Source organism: Hyla sarda, chromosome 10 (genome assembly GCF_029499605.1).
Source record: "Hyla sarda isolate aHylSar1 chromosome 10, aHylSar1.hap1, whole genome shotgun sequence".
NCBI classification, from domain to species: Eukaryota; Metazoa; Chordata; class Amphibia; order Anura; family Hylidae; genus Hyla; species Hyla sarda.
This window is the reverse complement of record NC_079198.1, coordinates 126,959,157-126,974,381: the sequence shown is the minus strand read 5'-3', so window position 1 is coordinate 126,974,381 and position 15,225 is coordinate 126,959,157. Positions and strand designations below refer to the sequence as shown.

General features: G+C 43.3%; 1 protein-coding gene across 3 annotated transcripts in view; it reads left to right on the top strand.

The window, feature by feature from the left end:
• BSX (brain specific homeobox) overlaps positions 1–7,888 on the top strand; it is a 19,161-nt gene extending 11,273 nt beyond the window's left edge. For all 3 annotated transcript variants that reach the window (XM_056544073.1, XM_056544074.1, XM_056544072.1), the window contains 2 exons: positions 2,013–2,203; positions 6,950–7,888. In XM_056544073.1, coding sequence (XP_056400048.1) covers positions 2,013–2,203; positions 6,950–7,192 — 434 coding nt within the window. In that variant the 3' untranslated portion in view covers positions 7,193–7,888. The remainder of the gene's footprint in view (positions 1–2,012; positions 2,204–6,949) is intronic.
• The last annotated feature ends 7,337 nt before the right edge of the window (positions 7,889–15,225 follow it).

The following is a 15,225-nucleotide window of genomic DNA, read 5'->3' as shown; positions in this document are numbered from 1 at the left end:
TTCTATTAAAAAAATCTTAATCCTTTCAGTACTTATGAGCTTCTGAAGTTTAGGTTGTTCTTTTCTGTCTAAGTGCTCTCTGATGACACGTGCCTCGGGAACCGCCCAGTTTAGAAGCAAATTCCCCATAGCAAACCTCTTCTAAACTGGGCGGTTCCCGAGACACGTGTCATCAGAGAGCACTTAGACAGAAAAGAACAACCTAAACTTCAGAAGCTCATAAGTACTGAAAGGATTAAGATTTTTTAATAGAAGTAATTTACAAATCTGTTTAACTTTCTGGAGCAAGTTGATATATATAAAAAAGTATTTTCCTGGATAACCCCTTTAAACAGATTTTTAAATAACTTCTATTAAAAAATCTTTACCCTTCCGGTACTTATTAGCAGCTGTGTGCTACCGAGGGAATTCTTTTCTTTTTTTTATTTCTTTTTTGTCTTGTGCACAGTGCTCTCTGCTGACACCTGATGCCTGTATCAGGAACTGACCAGAGCAGGAGAAAATCCCCATAGCAAACCTAAGTGGCATGTCACTCAGTAAAAACACACAGGGAGTGAAACATCGACACGTTTTGAGGCTAAGCTCTTAGTCATGGCCATGTCACTCAGTAAAAACACACAGGAAGTTGAACACTGACGCGTTTCGAGCCTAAGCTCTTAGTCATGGCCATGTCATTCAGTAAAAACACACAGGAAGTGTGCATCTACCAGGAGAGAGCGGTTCCCTGCATACGTGCCTCCGGATCCTACTATTAGTGCCTGTGGAGGCACTAATGCCTGTGCCTGTGCCTACCTAATGTGGAGGGAACTGTGCTGCCAACCTAATGTGGGGGGAACTGTGCTGCCTACCTAATGTGGGGGAGAACTGTGCTGCCAACCTAATGTGGGGGGAACTGTGCTGCCTACCTGATGTGAGGGGAACTGTGCTGCCTACCTAATGTGGAGGGAACTGTAATGCCTACCTAATGTGGAGGGACCTGTGCTGCCTACCTAATGTGGCTGAAACTGTGCTGCCTACCTAATGTGGGGGGAACTGTGTTGCCTACCTAATGTGGGGGGAACTGTGCTGCCTACCTAATGTGGAGGGAACTGTACTGCCTACCTAATATGGAGGGACCTGTGCTGCCAACCTAATGTGGGGGGAACTGTGCTGCCTACCTAATGTGGGGGGAACTGTGCTGCCTACCTAATGTGGAGGGAACTGTACTGCCTACCTAATGTGGAGGGAACTGTGCTGCCAACCTAATGTGGAGGGAACTGTGCTGCCAACTTAATGTGGGGGGAACTGTGCTGCTTACCTAATGTGGAGGGAACTGTGCTGCCTACCTAATGTGGAGGGAACTGTGCTGCCAACCTAATGTGGGGGGAACTGTGCTGCCAACTTAATGTGGGGGGGACGACTGTGCTTCCTACCTAATGTGGGGGGAATTGTGCTGCCTACCTAATGTGGGGGGAACTGTGCTGACAACTTTTGTTCCAAACGCTGGGTGCGGGCTTTGGGGTTGACACGCCCCCTCCCATAGACTTGCATTGAGGGGGTGTGGCGTGACATCAAGAGGGGCGTGGGCGTGAGGGGGCGGGTCGGCCACCGCACGATACTCTGATTGTGCCCCTCCTGAGACTAGACTCTGGATCCGCCCCTGATGTGACTTCTACAAGAACGGTAATTCTATCAAGCAGTGGCTGTAGCAAAACGACAACTCCCAGCATGCCCAGACAGATGTTGGTTGGTACTAACCCCTTTGATACATTGGTTTAGAGCAGTGTTTCCCAACCAGGGTGCCTCCAGATGTTGTAAAACTACAACTCCCAGCATGCCCGGACAGCCAAAGGCTTTCCGGGCATGCTGGGAGTTGTAGTTTTGCAACAGCTGGAGGCACCCTGGTTGGGAAACAGTGCTCTAGACCACGCTATCCTGTGATCATAGATATTGGCTTTATTATACTCTTATCCTATTGATCTTACTGTAGTGGTTGTTGGCATTGCCCTTACCTGTTACATTTGCCCCCCCAGGTTTGCCCATGCCCGCACTGTTCCCCCACCACACGGAGCTTCCGGGGAAGCACTGCAGAAGAAGGAAGGCCCGCACCGTTTTCTCAGACTCCCAGCTATCCGGCCTAGAGAAACGCTTCGAGCTGCAGCGTTACCTGTCCACCCCAGAGAGAGTGGAGCTGGCCACCGCCCTCAGCCTGTCCGAAACCCAGGTAACTGCAAAGCCAAAAATCCCCACATCTCCAAATGAGCTGTGATTGGTCGCTATCTGTCTGAGACATAATGATAAACCTGGGCCATTAAAGGGGTACTCCAGTGGAAATTTTTTTTTTAAATCAACTGGTGCCAGAAAGTTAAACAGATTTGTAAATCACTTCTATTAAAAAAATCTTAATCCTTCCAGTACTTATTAGCTGCTGAATACTACAGAGGAAATTCTTTTCTTTTTGAATTTCTCTTCTGTCACGAGCGCAGTGCTCTCTGCTGACCTCTGCTGTCCATTTTAGGAACTGTCCAGAGCAGGAGAATATCCCCATAGCAAACGTGTGCTGCTCTGGACAGTTCCTAAAATGGACAGCAGAGGTCAGCAGAGAGCACTGCGCTCGTGACAGAAGAGAAATTCAAAAAGAAAAGAATTTCCTCTGTAGTATTCAGCAGCTAATAAGTACTGGAAGGATTAAGATTTTTTTAATAGAAGTGATTTACAAATCTGTTTAACTTTCTGGCACCAGTTGATAAAAAAAAAAAAAAAAAAAAGGTTTTCCAAGGGAGTACCCCTTTAAGTGACCACTCACACAACACAATGCAAGCAACCTCCATCCATGTCCAGTCCCTATCTAGTCCCAGGACAGTAGCAATGGTCACCTCCATCTCCCCATCCAGTCCACAATGTCCCGGCACTGACAGTCACAGCAGCATTGTTACACCATCTCTGAACATGTGACCCTCCTGATCACCTTCACCGGGGTCTGAACAAGCATCTCATGGCCCCACCAAGACTCCGGACTTTCCTTCAAAGGGGGCAAGCCAGTGCCCTGATGCCCTAGCCTAGGTCTACTGCATATAGGGTCGCCATCTTTCTTGCCAAAAAAAATATCGGCCATGCTAATTTGCATAATTAATTATATATGCGTGACATCACAGGATACACATATACGAGGGAAATTTTGTCCTATTCTGACCCCTATGACTTTTTTATTTCCCCTTATGTATGAGGGCTTGTTTTTTTTGCGCCCGATCTGTAGTTTTTAACAGGACCACTTTTGTGTCGATGTGACTTTTTGATCGCTTTTTTTTAATTAAATTTGGGAGTTGCAGTCAGTTACCAACTACAACTCCCAGCATGCCCTGATACAATCTGTGGCTCAGCAGCTGCCCCAAATGAAAACTACAACTCCCAGAATTTTGGACTATATGATAGTATACAGTATAGGTCAGTGTTTCCCAACCATGGGGTGCCTCCAGCTGTTGCAAAACTACAACTCCCAGCATGTTGGTCCATACAGTAGTATACAGTATAGGTCAGTGTTTCCCAACCAGGGGTGCCTCCTGCTGTTGCAAAACTACAACTCCCAGCATATTGGACTATATAGTAGTATATAGTATAGGTCAGTGTTTCCCCACCAGGGGTGCCTCCTGCTGTTGCAAAACTACAACTCCCAGCATGCCCGGACAGCCAACGGCTGTCCGGGCATGCTGGGAGTTGTAGTTTTGCAACAGCTGGAGGCGCTCTGGTTGGGAAACACTGGCATATTATATGGTGCAACATTCCGGGAGTTGGAGGTTTAGTTGAAAAAATACCGATCATTGCATGTCCGGTATTTTTAATATAAAAATACCGGCAGGGTGGCCAAAATACCGGCTGCGTTGGTAAAATACCGGCCAGGTGGCAACCCAAACTGCATATGATCGTGCCACTTCTCATTACCTACTATAAGGTTCTTTCCTTACTAGATCCCCGTGGTACACCATGTCCTGCCTTATTACTACTTTTCCTCTCTCCTTCTCATCACGGAGATGGAGTTGCACACCAGCAGTGCCACCAGTTCCATCGCTGCCAGTACTAGGCCCCTGACCTATACCCATACCTGCATCTTCTTGCGTGGTTGGCACCCCTTTGTCTCTAAAGGTGCGTTCACACGGCCGTCTGTCCCCGCCTTTTTATCCCCGTTTCGGTTCCGTTCTTGCAGGCTGCAGGATTAAAAACGGTTTAAAAAAAATCCCATTCATGTCAATGAATTTTTTTTTACAATCCGTTTACATCCGTTTGTACCCGTCTGCGTTCATTTACGTTTTTTTATTTACAGCAAAAAAATAAAAATAAAAAATAAAACGGCACATGCAGTATTTTTTCTTCCGTCAAAAAAAAAAAAATGAAGAAAAAACCGATACAGTAAAGTTAACATTGAAGTCTATGTAAAACGGGTGAGCCTTTAATGTCATCCGTTTGCATCCGTTTTTTTGTTTTGTTTATTAACTGAACAATACTGGATACAAACGGATCCAAATTGATAACATCCGTTATTGTCCGTTTTTTTTAAAGTCCGTTTTTATTTTTGACGGGAGAAGAACGGGACGGGTCTAGACGGCCGTGTGAACGCAGCCTTATTCTTCAATCCAATATGGCAGTGCTGCCAGGTGCCGTGGCCCACCTGAAATAACATAAGATATAAGACGTATGCTGTGCAACTCAACATCACGTGTCAATATAGAAGTCATAACGACAACAATTAGAGATGAGCGAACTTACAGTAAATTTGATTCGTCACGAATTTCTCGGCTCGGCAGTTGATGACTTATCCTGCATAAATTAGTTCAGCTTTCAGGTGCTCCGGTGGGCTGGAAAAGGTGGATACAGTCCTAGGAGACTCTTTCCTAGGACTGTATCCACCTTTTCCAGCCGACCGGAGCACCGGAAAGCTGAACTAATTTACGCAGGATAAGTCATCAACTGCCGAGCCGAGAAGTTCGTGCCGAATCGAATTTACTTTAAGTTCGCTCATCTCTAACAACAATAATCACTGATGAGCAGTCTCTAAGGTGTTAAATAGTGATTTAATATGGGCAATTATTTATTAGAAGGATATAGGGGGAGATTTATCAAAACCTGTGTAGAAGAAAAGTTGGCCTGTTGCCCATAGCAACCAATCCGATGGCTACTTTCATTTTTCAGAGGCTTTTTTAAAAGTGAAAGGAGCAAATCTGGTTGCTATGGGCAACTGCAGGTCTTCATAAATGTCTCCTATAGTCCTTCCAGGGAGAATTATCTACACTCACCCCTTCCCCTACCCCTACAGATGGGACGTTTTCCTCTAGGGTCGCCACCTGGCCCGTATTTTACCGACATAACCGGTATTTTGGCCACCCTGCCGGTATTTATCCAACCAATCCTCCAACTCCTGGAGTGTTCCACCATATGCTATACCAGCGTTTCCCAACCAGAGCGCCTCCAGCTGTTGCAAAACTACAACTCCCATCATGCCCGGACAGCCAACGGCTGTCCGGGCATGCTGGGAGGTGTAGTTTTGCAACAGCTGAAGGCACCCCTGGTTGGAAAACACTGACCTATATTATATACTACTATATAGTCCAACATGCTGGGAGTTGTAGTTTTGCAACAGCTGGAGGCACCCCTGGTTGGAAAACACTGACCTATACTATACACTACTATATAGTCCAACATGCTGGGAGTTGTAGTTTTGCAACAGCTGAGGCACCCCTGGTTGGAAAACACTGACCTATACTATACACTACTATATAGTCCAACATGATGGGAGTTGTAGTTTTGCAACAGCTGGAGGCACCCCTGGTTGGAAAACACTGACCTATATTATATACTACTATATAGTCCAACATGCTGGGAGTTGTAGTTTTGCAACAGCTGGAGGCACCCCTGGTTGGAAAACACTGACCTATACTATACACTACTATATAGTCCAACATGCTGGGAGTTGTGGTTTTGCAACAGCTGGAGGCACCCCTGGTTGGAAAACACTGACCTATACTATACACTACTATATAGTCCAACATGCTGGGAGTTGTAGTTTTCGTTTGGGGGCAGCTGCTGTATCAGGGCATGCTGGGAGTTATAGTTAGTAACTAACTGCAGTTCCTGAATTTAATAATAAAAAAAAAGCGATTAAAAAACAAAAATGGTCCTGTTAAAAACTACAGATCCCTCATACGGGCCCGTATTAGGAGAAATAAAAAAGTTATAGGGGTCAGAATAGGACAAAATTTCCTCCCGCAAACGTGTATCCTGTGATGTCACGCATATATAATTAATTATGCCAATCTGAGGAAGGAGGTCTGTTCCTCCGAAACGCGTCATTGGTTTTTATTATCATTTAATAATAAATATAGTGCTTTGCAGCCCTTTAAGTACATCCAGCATCTGCCTGAATTTACTGGAAAATAAGAACAGTGCCCAAAAAAGGTATTTTTTCCGCCACACTCTCCAAATAGATGACTGTGACTGACTTGACTTGAGACGGACAATGCTGTGGTTGTAGATTACTTGTAGAATTGTGGCTGCGGGACGAACTTGAGGCTCCTATGGACTCCAGACACTCTAGGACTTGACTGCAACTCAGCAGACAGAGCGCAAAGAGACTCCTCCCAGGGCTTTTATAGGGGAGACTCTGGGGGGGTCCCATAGGTCACCCTTAAGTCACATGGTCACTGATACCTCCTGGGTAACAATCCCATGACAAGTCACATGACAACTGGTGATCACATGTTAACCTCTCTTAAAGTAATAACCCTTTCTATTTGCATTATACAGTATAACACATGGCAAACAATATATACATAAGGGGACACTGTAAGGAGGCTGCCTGACAGGACAGCAAGGGTACGAGGGCACAACCCCCGTACTGGGCCACCACATAAGGAATAGTTATTTGGGGAGGAGGTTGTATTTTGGGGTCTCTTAATAACCCACATTTTCTTCCGTTTAGGTAAAAACTTGGTTCCAGAACAGGAGAATGAAACATAAAAAGCAGCTGAGGAAGAGTCAGGATGACAAGACCCCTTCAAATGACGGCAACATGGACCCCACCTCCAGCGACCCAGAACTGGGGGACAGCAGAGGGGACTCTGGGCCAGACAAGGACAGTAACCAGAGCCTGTACCTGAGGGAGGAGGCGGATGATGATGTGGACATCATTGAGGATGACATGTGCCCCCCACACCTATTATAACCCCCAGTTATGCAGGACACTTCCGATAAATCTATGAACGGACATAGTAGAGAGCAAGTGAGGGCAGCGGGGGCTCCTGAAGATCCTGAATTCTCTCCCCCCCCCTGTGGACCACCCAGAAAGCTTTTCAGTTCCCCCCTTAAATACACCAGTAGGGCTATGCAGACTGTAAAGAGCTGGTGATTTCTGGAGACTACTCCCCCACCATAGGATGGACGGACCCACTATACCCATCATGCCCCGGACTCCACGTTTATACCCAATATGTGACGGACAATTCCTTTCTATATGTATAATACAGAACAATTCCTCTACATGTCATTTACATATGGATCTCTATGCACAAAACATGTAGGACTGGTCACCAAATCATATTAAACTGGTCATTTCTACATATATAGTGGACTGGTTAATACTGTATTCTGCTCTGGCCATTTATATAGTGGATTGGGTCTATATACTGGGCTTGTACTCTGTATATTGTAGACTGGTCCTCTGTATATACTGGTCTGGTCCCCTGAATATTCTCGAATGGTCCTCTGCACAATGTGGACTGGTTCCCCTGTTTAATCTGGACTACTACTCTGTATACTCTAGACTACTACTCTGTATACTCTAGACTGCTCCTCTGTATTCTCTAGACTGCTCCTCTGTATTCTCTAGACTGCTCCTCTGTATTCTCTAGACTGCTCCTCTTTATTCTCTAGACTGCTCCTCTGTATTATCTTGACTGGTCCTCTGTACACTCTGAACTGGTCTATTGTATACTCTGGACTGGTCCTCTGTATACTATAGACTGCTCTGTTATATACTATAGACTGGTCCTCTGTATACTATAGACTGCTCTGTTATATACTCTGGACTTGTCCCCTGTATACTATAGACTGCTCTGTTATATACTCTGGACTGGTCCTCTGTATACTATAGACTGCTCTGTTATATACTATAGACTGGTCCTCTGTATACTATAGACTGCTCTGTTATATACTCTGGACTGGTCCTCTGTATACTATAGACTGCTCTGTTATATACTCTGGACTGGTCCTCTGTATACTATAGAATGCTCTGTTATATACTATAGACTGGTCCTCTGTATACTATAGACTGCTCTGTTATATACTCTGGACTGGTCCTCTGTATACTATAGACTGCTCTGTTATATACTCTGGACTTGTCCCCTGTATACTATAGACTGCTCTGTTATATATTCTGGACTTGTCCCCTGTATACTATAGACTGCTCTGTTATATACTATAGACTGGTCCTCTGTATACTATAGACTGCTCTGTTATATACTCTAGACTGGTCCTCTGTATACTATAGACTGCTCTGCTATATACTCTGGACTGGTCCTCTGTATACTATAGACTGCTCTGTTATATACTCTGGACTGGTCCTCTGTATACTATAGACTGCTCTGTTATATACTCTGGACTGGTCCTCTGTATACTATAGGCTGCTCTGTTATATACTCTGGACTGGTCCTCTGTATACTATAGACTGCTCTGTTATATACTCTAGACTGGTCCTCTGTATACTATAGGCTGCTCTGTTATATACTCTGGACTGGTCCTCTGTATACTATAGAATGCTCTGTTATATACTCTGGACTGGTCCTCTGTATACTATAGACTGCTCTGTTATATACTCTAGACTGGTCCTCTGTATACTATAGGCTGCTCTGTTATATACTCTGGACTGGTCCTTTGTAAACTATAGACTGCTCTGTTATATACTCTGGACTGGTCCTCTGTAAACTATAGACTGCTCTGCTATATACTCTGGACTGGTCCTCTGTATACTATAGACGGCTCTGTTATATACTATAGACTGGTCCTCTGTATACTATAGACTGCTCTGTTATATACTCCAGACTGGTCCTCTGTATACTATAGACGGCTCTGTTGTATACTCTGGACTGGTCCTCTGTATACTATAGACTGCTCTGTTATATACTCTGGATTGGTCCTCTGTATACTATAGACTGCTCTGTTATATACTCTGGACTGGTCCTCTGTATACTATAGACTGCTCTGTTATATACTCTAGACTGGTCCTCTCTATACTATAGACTGCTCTGTTATATACTCTGGACTGGTCCTCTGTATACTATAGACTGCTCTGATATATACTCTGGATTGGTCCTCTGTATACTATAGACTGCTCTGTTATATACTCTGGACTGGTCCTCTGTATACTATAGACTGCTCTGTTATATACTCTAGACTGGTCCTCTCTATACTATAGACTGCTCTGTTATATACTCTGGACTGGTCCTCTGTATACTATAGGCTGCTCTGTTGTATACTCTGGACTGGTCCTCTGTATACTATAGACTGCTCTGGTGTATACTCTGGACTGGTCCTCTGTATACTATAGACTGCTCTGTTGTATACTCTAGACTAGTCCTCTGTATACTATAGACTGCTCTGCTGTATACTCTGGGCTGGTCCTCTGTATACTATAGACTGCTCTGCTGTATACTCTGTACTGGTCCTCTGTATACTATAGACTGCTCTGGTGTATACTCTGGACTGGTCCTCTGTATACTATAGACTGCTCTGTTATATACTCTGGACTGGTCCTCTGTATACTATAGACTGCTCTGGTGTATACTCTGGACTGGTCCTCTGTATACTATAGACTGCTCTGTTGTATACTCTGGACTGGTCCTCTGTATACTATAGACTGCTCTGCTGTATACTCTGGACTGGTCCTCTGTATACTATAGACTGCTCTGTTGTATACTCTGGACTGGTCCTCTGTATACTATAGACTGCTCTGTTGTATACTCTGGACTGGTCCCCTGTATACTATAGACTGCTCTGTTATATACTATAGACTGCTCTGTTGTATACTCTGGACTGGTCCTCTGTATACTATAGACTGCTCTGGTGTATACTCTGGACTGGTCCCCTGTATACTATAGACTGCTCTGTTGTATACTCTAGACTGGTCCTCTGTATACTATAGACTGCTCTGTTGTATACTCTAGAATGCCCCTCCACACTGTTTCAGTATTGATCAGTTATTAAATTGGTTTAAGGGAAATGCGGCCTCTTCTCCATCCCTGTCACCTCTTCTCTCCTGTCACCTGTTCTCCTCTCCTGCCCTCCTCCTCTTATGTGGCCTCCTTTCCACCCTGTCTCCTCTTCTCCATCCTGTCACATGTTCTCTGCTCCTCTCCTGTGGCATTTTTTCCTCCCCTGTCCTCCTCCTCCCCGTCACCATTTCTCCTCTCCTGTCATCACTTCTCCTTTCCTGTCACCTCTTCTTCCCTCCGGTCACCTCTTCTCCTCTCCTGTCATCTCTTCTCCTCTCCTGTCACCTCTTCTCCTCTCCTGTCACCTCTTCTTCCCTCCTGTCATCTCTTCTCCTCTCCTGTCACCTCTTCTCCTCTCCTGTCACCTCTTCTTCTCTCCTGTCATCTCTTCTCCTCTCCTGTCACCTCTTCTCATCTCCTGTAATCTCTTCTCCTCTCCTGTCACCTCTTCTTCCCTCCTGTCATCTCTTCTCCTCTCCTGTCACCTCTTCTTCCCTCCTGTCACCTCTTCTCCTCTCCTGTAATCTCTTCTCCTCTCCTGTCACCTCTTCTTCCCTCCTGTCACCTCTTCTCCTCTCCTGTCACCTCTTCTCCTCTCCTGTCACCTCTTCTTCTCTCCTGTCACCTCTTCTCCTCTCCTGTCACCTCTTCTTCCCTCCTGTCACCTCTTCTTCTCTCCTGTCACCTCTTCTCCTCTCCTGTCACCTCTTCTTCTCTCCTGTCACCTCTTCTCCTCTCCTGTCACCTCTTCTTCCCTCCTGTCACCTCTTCTTCTCTCCTGGCACCTCTTCTCTTCTCCTGTCACCTCTTCTCCTCTCCTGTCACCTCTTCTTCCCTCCTGTCATCACTTCTCCTCTCCTGTCATCTCTTCTCCTCTCCGGTCATCACTTCTTCTCTCCTGTTACCTCTTCTTCCCTCCTGTCACCTCTTCTCCTCTCATGTCATCTCTTCTCCTCTCCTGTCACCTCTTCTCCTCTCCTGTCACCTCTTCTTCCCTCCTGTCACCTCTTCTCCTCTCCTGTCACCTCTTCTCATCTCCTGTAATCTCTTCTCCTCTCCTGTCACCATTTCTTCCCTCCTGTATTCTCTTCTCCTCTCCTGTCACCTCTTCTTCCCTCCTGTCATCTCTTCTCCTCTCCTGTCACCTCTTCTTCCCTCCTGTCATCTCTTCTCCTCTCCTGTCACCTCTTCTTCTCTCCTGTCACCTCTTCTCCTCTCCTGTCATCTCTTCTCCTCTCCTGTCACCTCTTCTTCTCTCCTGTCACCTCTTCTTCCCTCCTGTCACCTCTTCTCCTCTCCTGACACCTCTTCTCCTCTCATGTCATCTCTTCTCCTCTCCTGTCACCTCTTCTCCTCTCCTGTCACCTCTTCTTCCCTCCTGTCACCTCTTCTCCTCTCCTGTCACCTCTTCTCATCTCCTGTAATCTCTTCTCCTCTCCTGTCACCATTTCTTCCCTCCTGTATTCTCTTCTCCTCTCCTGTCACCTCTTCTTCCCTCCTGTCATCTCTTCTCCTCTCCTGTCACCTCTTCTTCCCTCCTGTCATCTCTTCTCCTCTCCTGTCACCTCTTCTTCCCTCCTGTCACCTCTTCTTCTCTCCTGTCATCTCTTCTCCTCTCCTGTCACCTCTTCTTCCCTCCTGTCATCTCTTCTCCTCTCCTGTCACCTCTTCTTCCCTCCTGTCACCTCTTCTTCTCTCCTGTCATCTCTTCTCCTCTCCTGTCATCTCTTCTCCATTCCTGTTGTACCTCCCTTCACCTCTCCTCCCTTTTCTTCCTTCCTACCTCCCTCCTTTCCTCCTTCCCCTCATGTCCTTCCTCTCTCCCTGCTCAATCCTTTCCTGACCTCCTCCTCTATCCCCATTTTATCATCATAACATATATGTTAGCATTTCATGTCTGTATGATATAGTGTTATATTATATTTATTTATTTACCTTTTGTATTAAAAACATATCCAAGCATCCCAGTGGGGGTGACCTTCTATACATCATACATTACAGCAGTGTTTCCCAGCCAGTGTGCCTCCAGCTGTTGAAAAACTACAACTCCCAGCATGCACGTAAAGAAAGCATTTGTACAGATACATAATTTAACAAGTAATAATGAGGAAAAGAATATCATCAACAACAATGATGATAATAATAATAATAATAATAATAATAATTATTATTATTATCTTAGCACATATAATAGTAACAACAACAACAATTATTAATATTACTTTAATAATAATATAATATTTATTAAAAGAATGAAACGGAACATGGATCCAGCTCTTTGCAGATAAAATCAACTTTAATCCATAGGACAAGGAAGGTACAAGTAACGCGTTTCAAGCGCTGTGCGCGCTCTTAGTCATAATCCTATGACTAAGAGCGCGTACAGTGCTTGAAACGCGTTACTTGTACCTTCCTTGTCCTATGGATTAAAGTTGATTTTATCTGCAAAGAGCTGGATCCATGTTCCTTTCCTTCCTTTGTTGCTGGCTGGTGCCGTCCAGCACCGGGATCCGTGCTCTGCTGCCGGGGTGGGGGGTGAAATGGTCTTCACTCTGTTTGTTTTTCCATAATATTTATTACTACTGCTGTGGTTTTGTTTTTTTTTTACAATTTTTTATTTATTTATAATTATTCATTTTTAATTATTTTCATCAGTTTTAATAGTCCCTAAATCGATGATCGCCAACCTGTTGGAAAACTATTGGCTGTCAGAGCATGATGGGGGGTGTAGTTGTGCTACAGCTTGGAGAGCTACAAATTGGGGATCACTGCCCTAAAGATTTTTTTATTTATTTATTAATAATTTTATTTTTGGGGGTAGGGGTTAGAGATGAGCGAACTTACTGTAAATTCGATTCGTCACGAACTTCTCGGCTCGGCAGTTGATGACTTTTCCTGCATAAATTAGTTCAGCTTTTCGGTGCTCCGGTGGGCTGGAAAAGGTGGATACATTCCTAGGAAAAAGTCTCCTAGGACTGTATCCACCTTTTCCAGCCCACTGGAGCACCGGAAAGCTGAACTAATTTATGCAGGAAAAGTCATCAACTGCCGAGCCGAGAAGTTTGTGACGAATCGAATTTACTGTAAGTTCGCTCATCTCTAGTGGGGGTCTTAATTCTTCCAGGTATGAGGGGAAGAGGGTGATGTGTAACATTTGCATTCTCCTTGTGTGTGTTTATATATAGGACCCCCTCCTCCAGTGGAGACATACTTGCAGGCTTTTGTGACCAGTCCTGGGGATTAGACCCCATCCTCACAAGCTGCGTTTTCTCAGCGGACGGATAAGCGTTTTTCTCTTGTAATTAATTCCCTCTTCTTTCCCAGGGACGGATCACGGGAGGGTTTGTAATAGGATTATTACCGGGAAGTGGGGGTTGGAATAATACCCCCCCCCCTTGTAATCCTAAATCCACCAGTGTTATACATAATGTTACAGTGTATCAGTCATTCCCAATGTCAGGACACAGAGGATTTATGGAAACTATGGGGTTTTATGAAAATAAATCTATTTTGAATTGATGATTGTGTCGATCAGTCGATTATATACACATCATGTCTTATGTACAATTCAGATGACTGCGTCAGTCCTGCGGTATATCACATTCTCCGCATTCACCTCCTTCCCCTATTCAGAATGTGTCGCAGTCTTAGTTATTTTGTCACAGGGATTAATTCACACAACACTAATATTAATATTGTAAAGGCGAATATATACACAAATACGTGGTGACCGGATATAAGCCAGCGCCATTTCTTATAGATCTATAACACACAACGCTGGACACACAAACACAACCATAGAAAATGCATCAATTAATGTCTAAAACTATAGGAAAATAAACAAAAATAGCATAAACTAGATAAGAGGAAAATACATTCAATAACTGCACAATATACAAGGCAAACACCCTGATCAAATACGACATAACATGTAATGCCAACAATACACACTGCACTGTACCGTGCCGACATTACATATAATAGAGACAATAATGACATTATACACAATTAAGTAAAATATACAATGCTGACATCACATATAATAACAATATAATAACAATATAATACACAATGCTGACATTACATATAATAACTGTATAATACACAATACTGACATCACATATAATAACAATATAATATACAATACTGACATCACATATAATAACAATATAATACACAATACTGACATCACATATAATAACAATATAATACACAATACTGACATCACATATAATACACAATATAATACACAATACTGACATCACATATAATACACAATATAATACACAATACTGACATCACATATAATACACAATATAATACACAATACTGACATCACATATAATACACAATATAACACACAATACTGACATCACATATAATAACAATATAATACACAATGCTGACATCACATATAATACACAATATAATACACAATACTGACATCACATATAATAATATAATACACAATACTGACATCACATATAATAACAATATAATACACAATGCTGACATCACATATAATACACAATATAATACACAATACTGACATCACATATAATAATATAATACACAATGCTGACATCACATATAATAACAATATAATACACAATGCTGACATCACATATAATAACAATATAATACACAATGCTGACATCACATATAATACACAATATAATACACAATACTGACATCACATATAATAACAATATAATACACAATACTGATATCACATATAATAACAATATAATACACAATGCTGACATCACATGTAATAACAATATAATACACAATACTGACATCACATATAATACACAATATAATACACAATACTGACATCACATATAATAACAATATAATACACAATACTGACATCACATGTAATAACAATATAATACACAATACTGACATCACATATAATAACAATATAATACACAATACTGACATCACATATAATAACAATATAATACACAATACTGACATCACATAT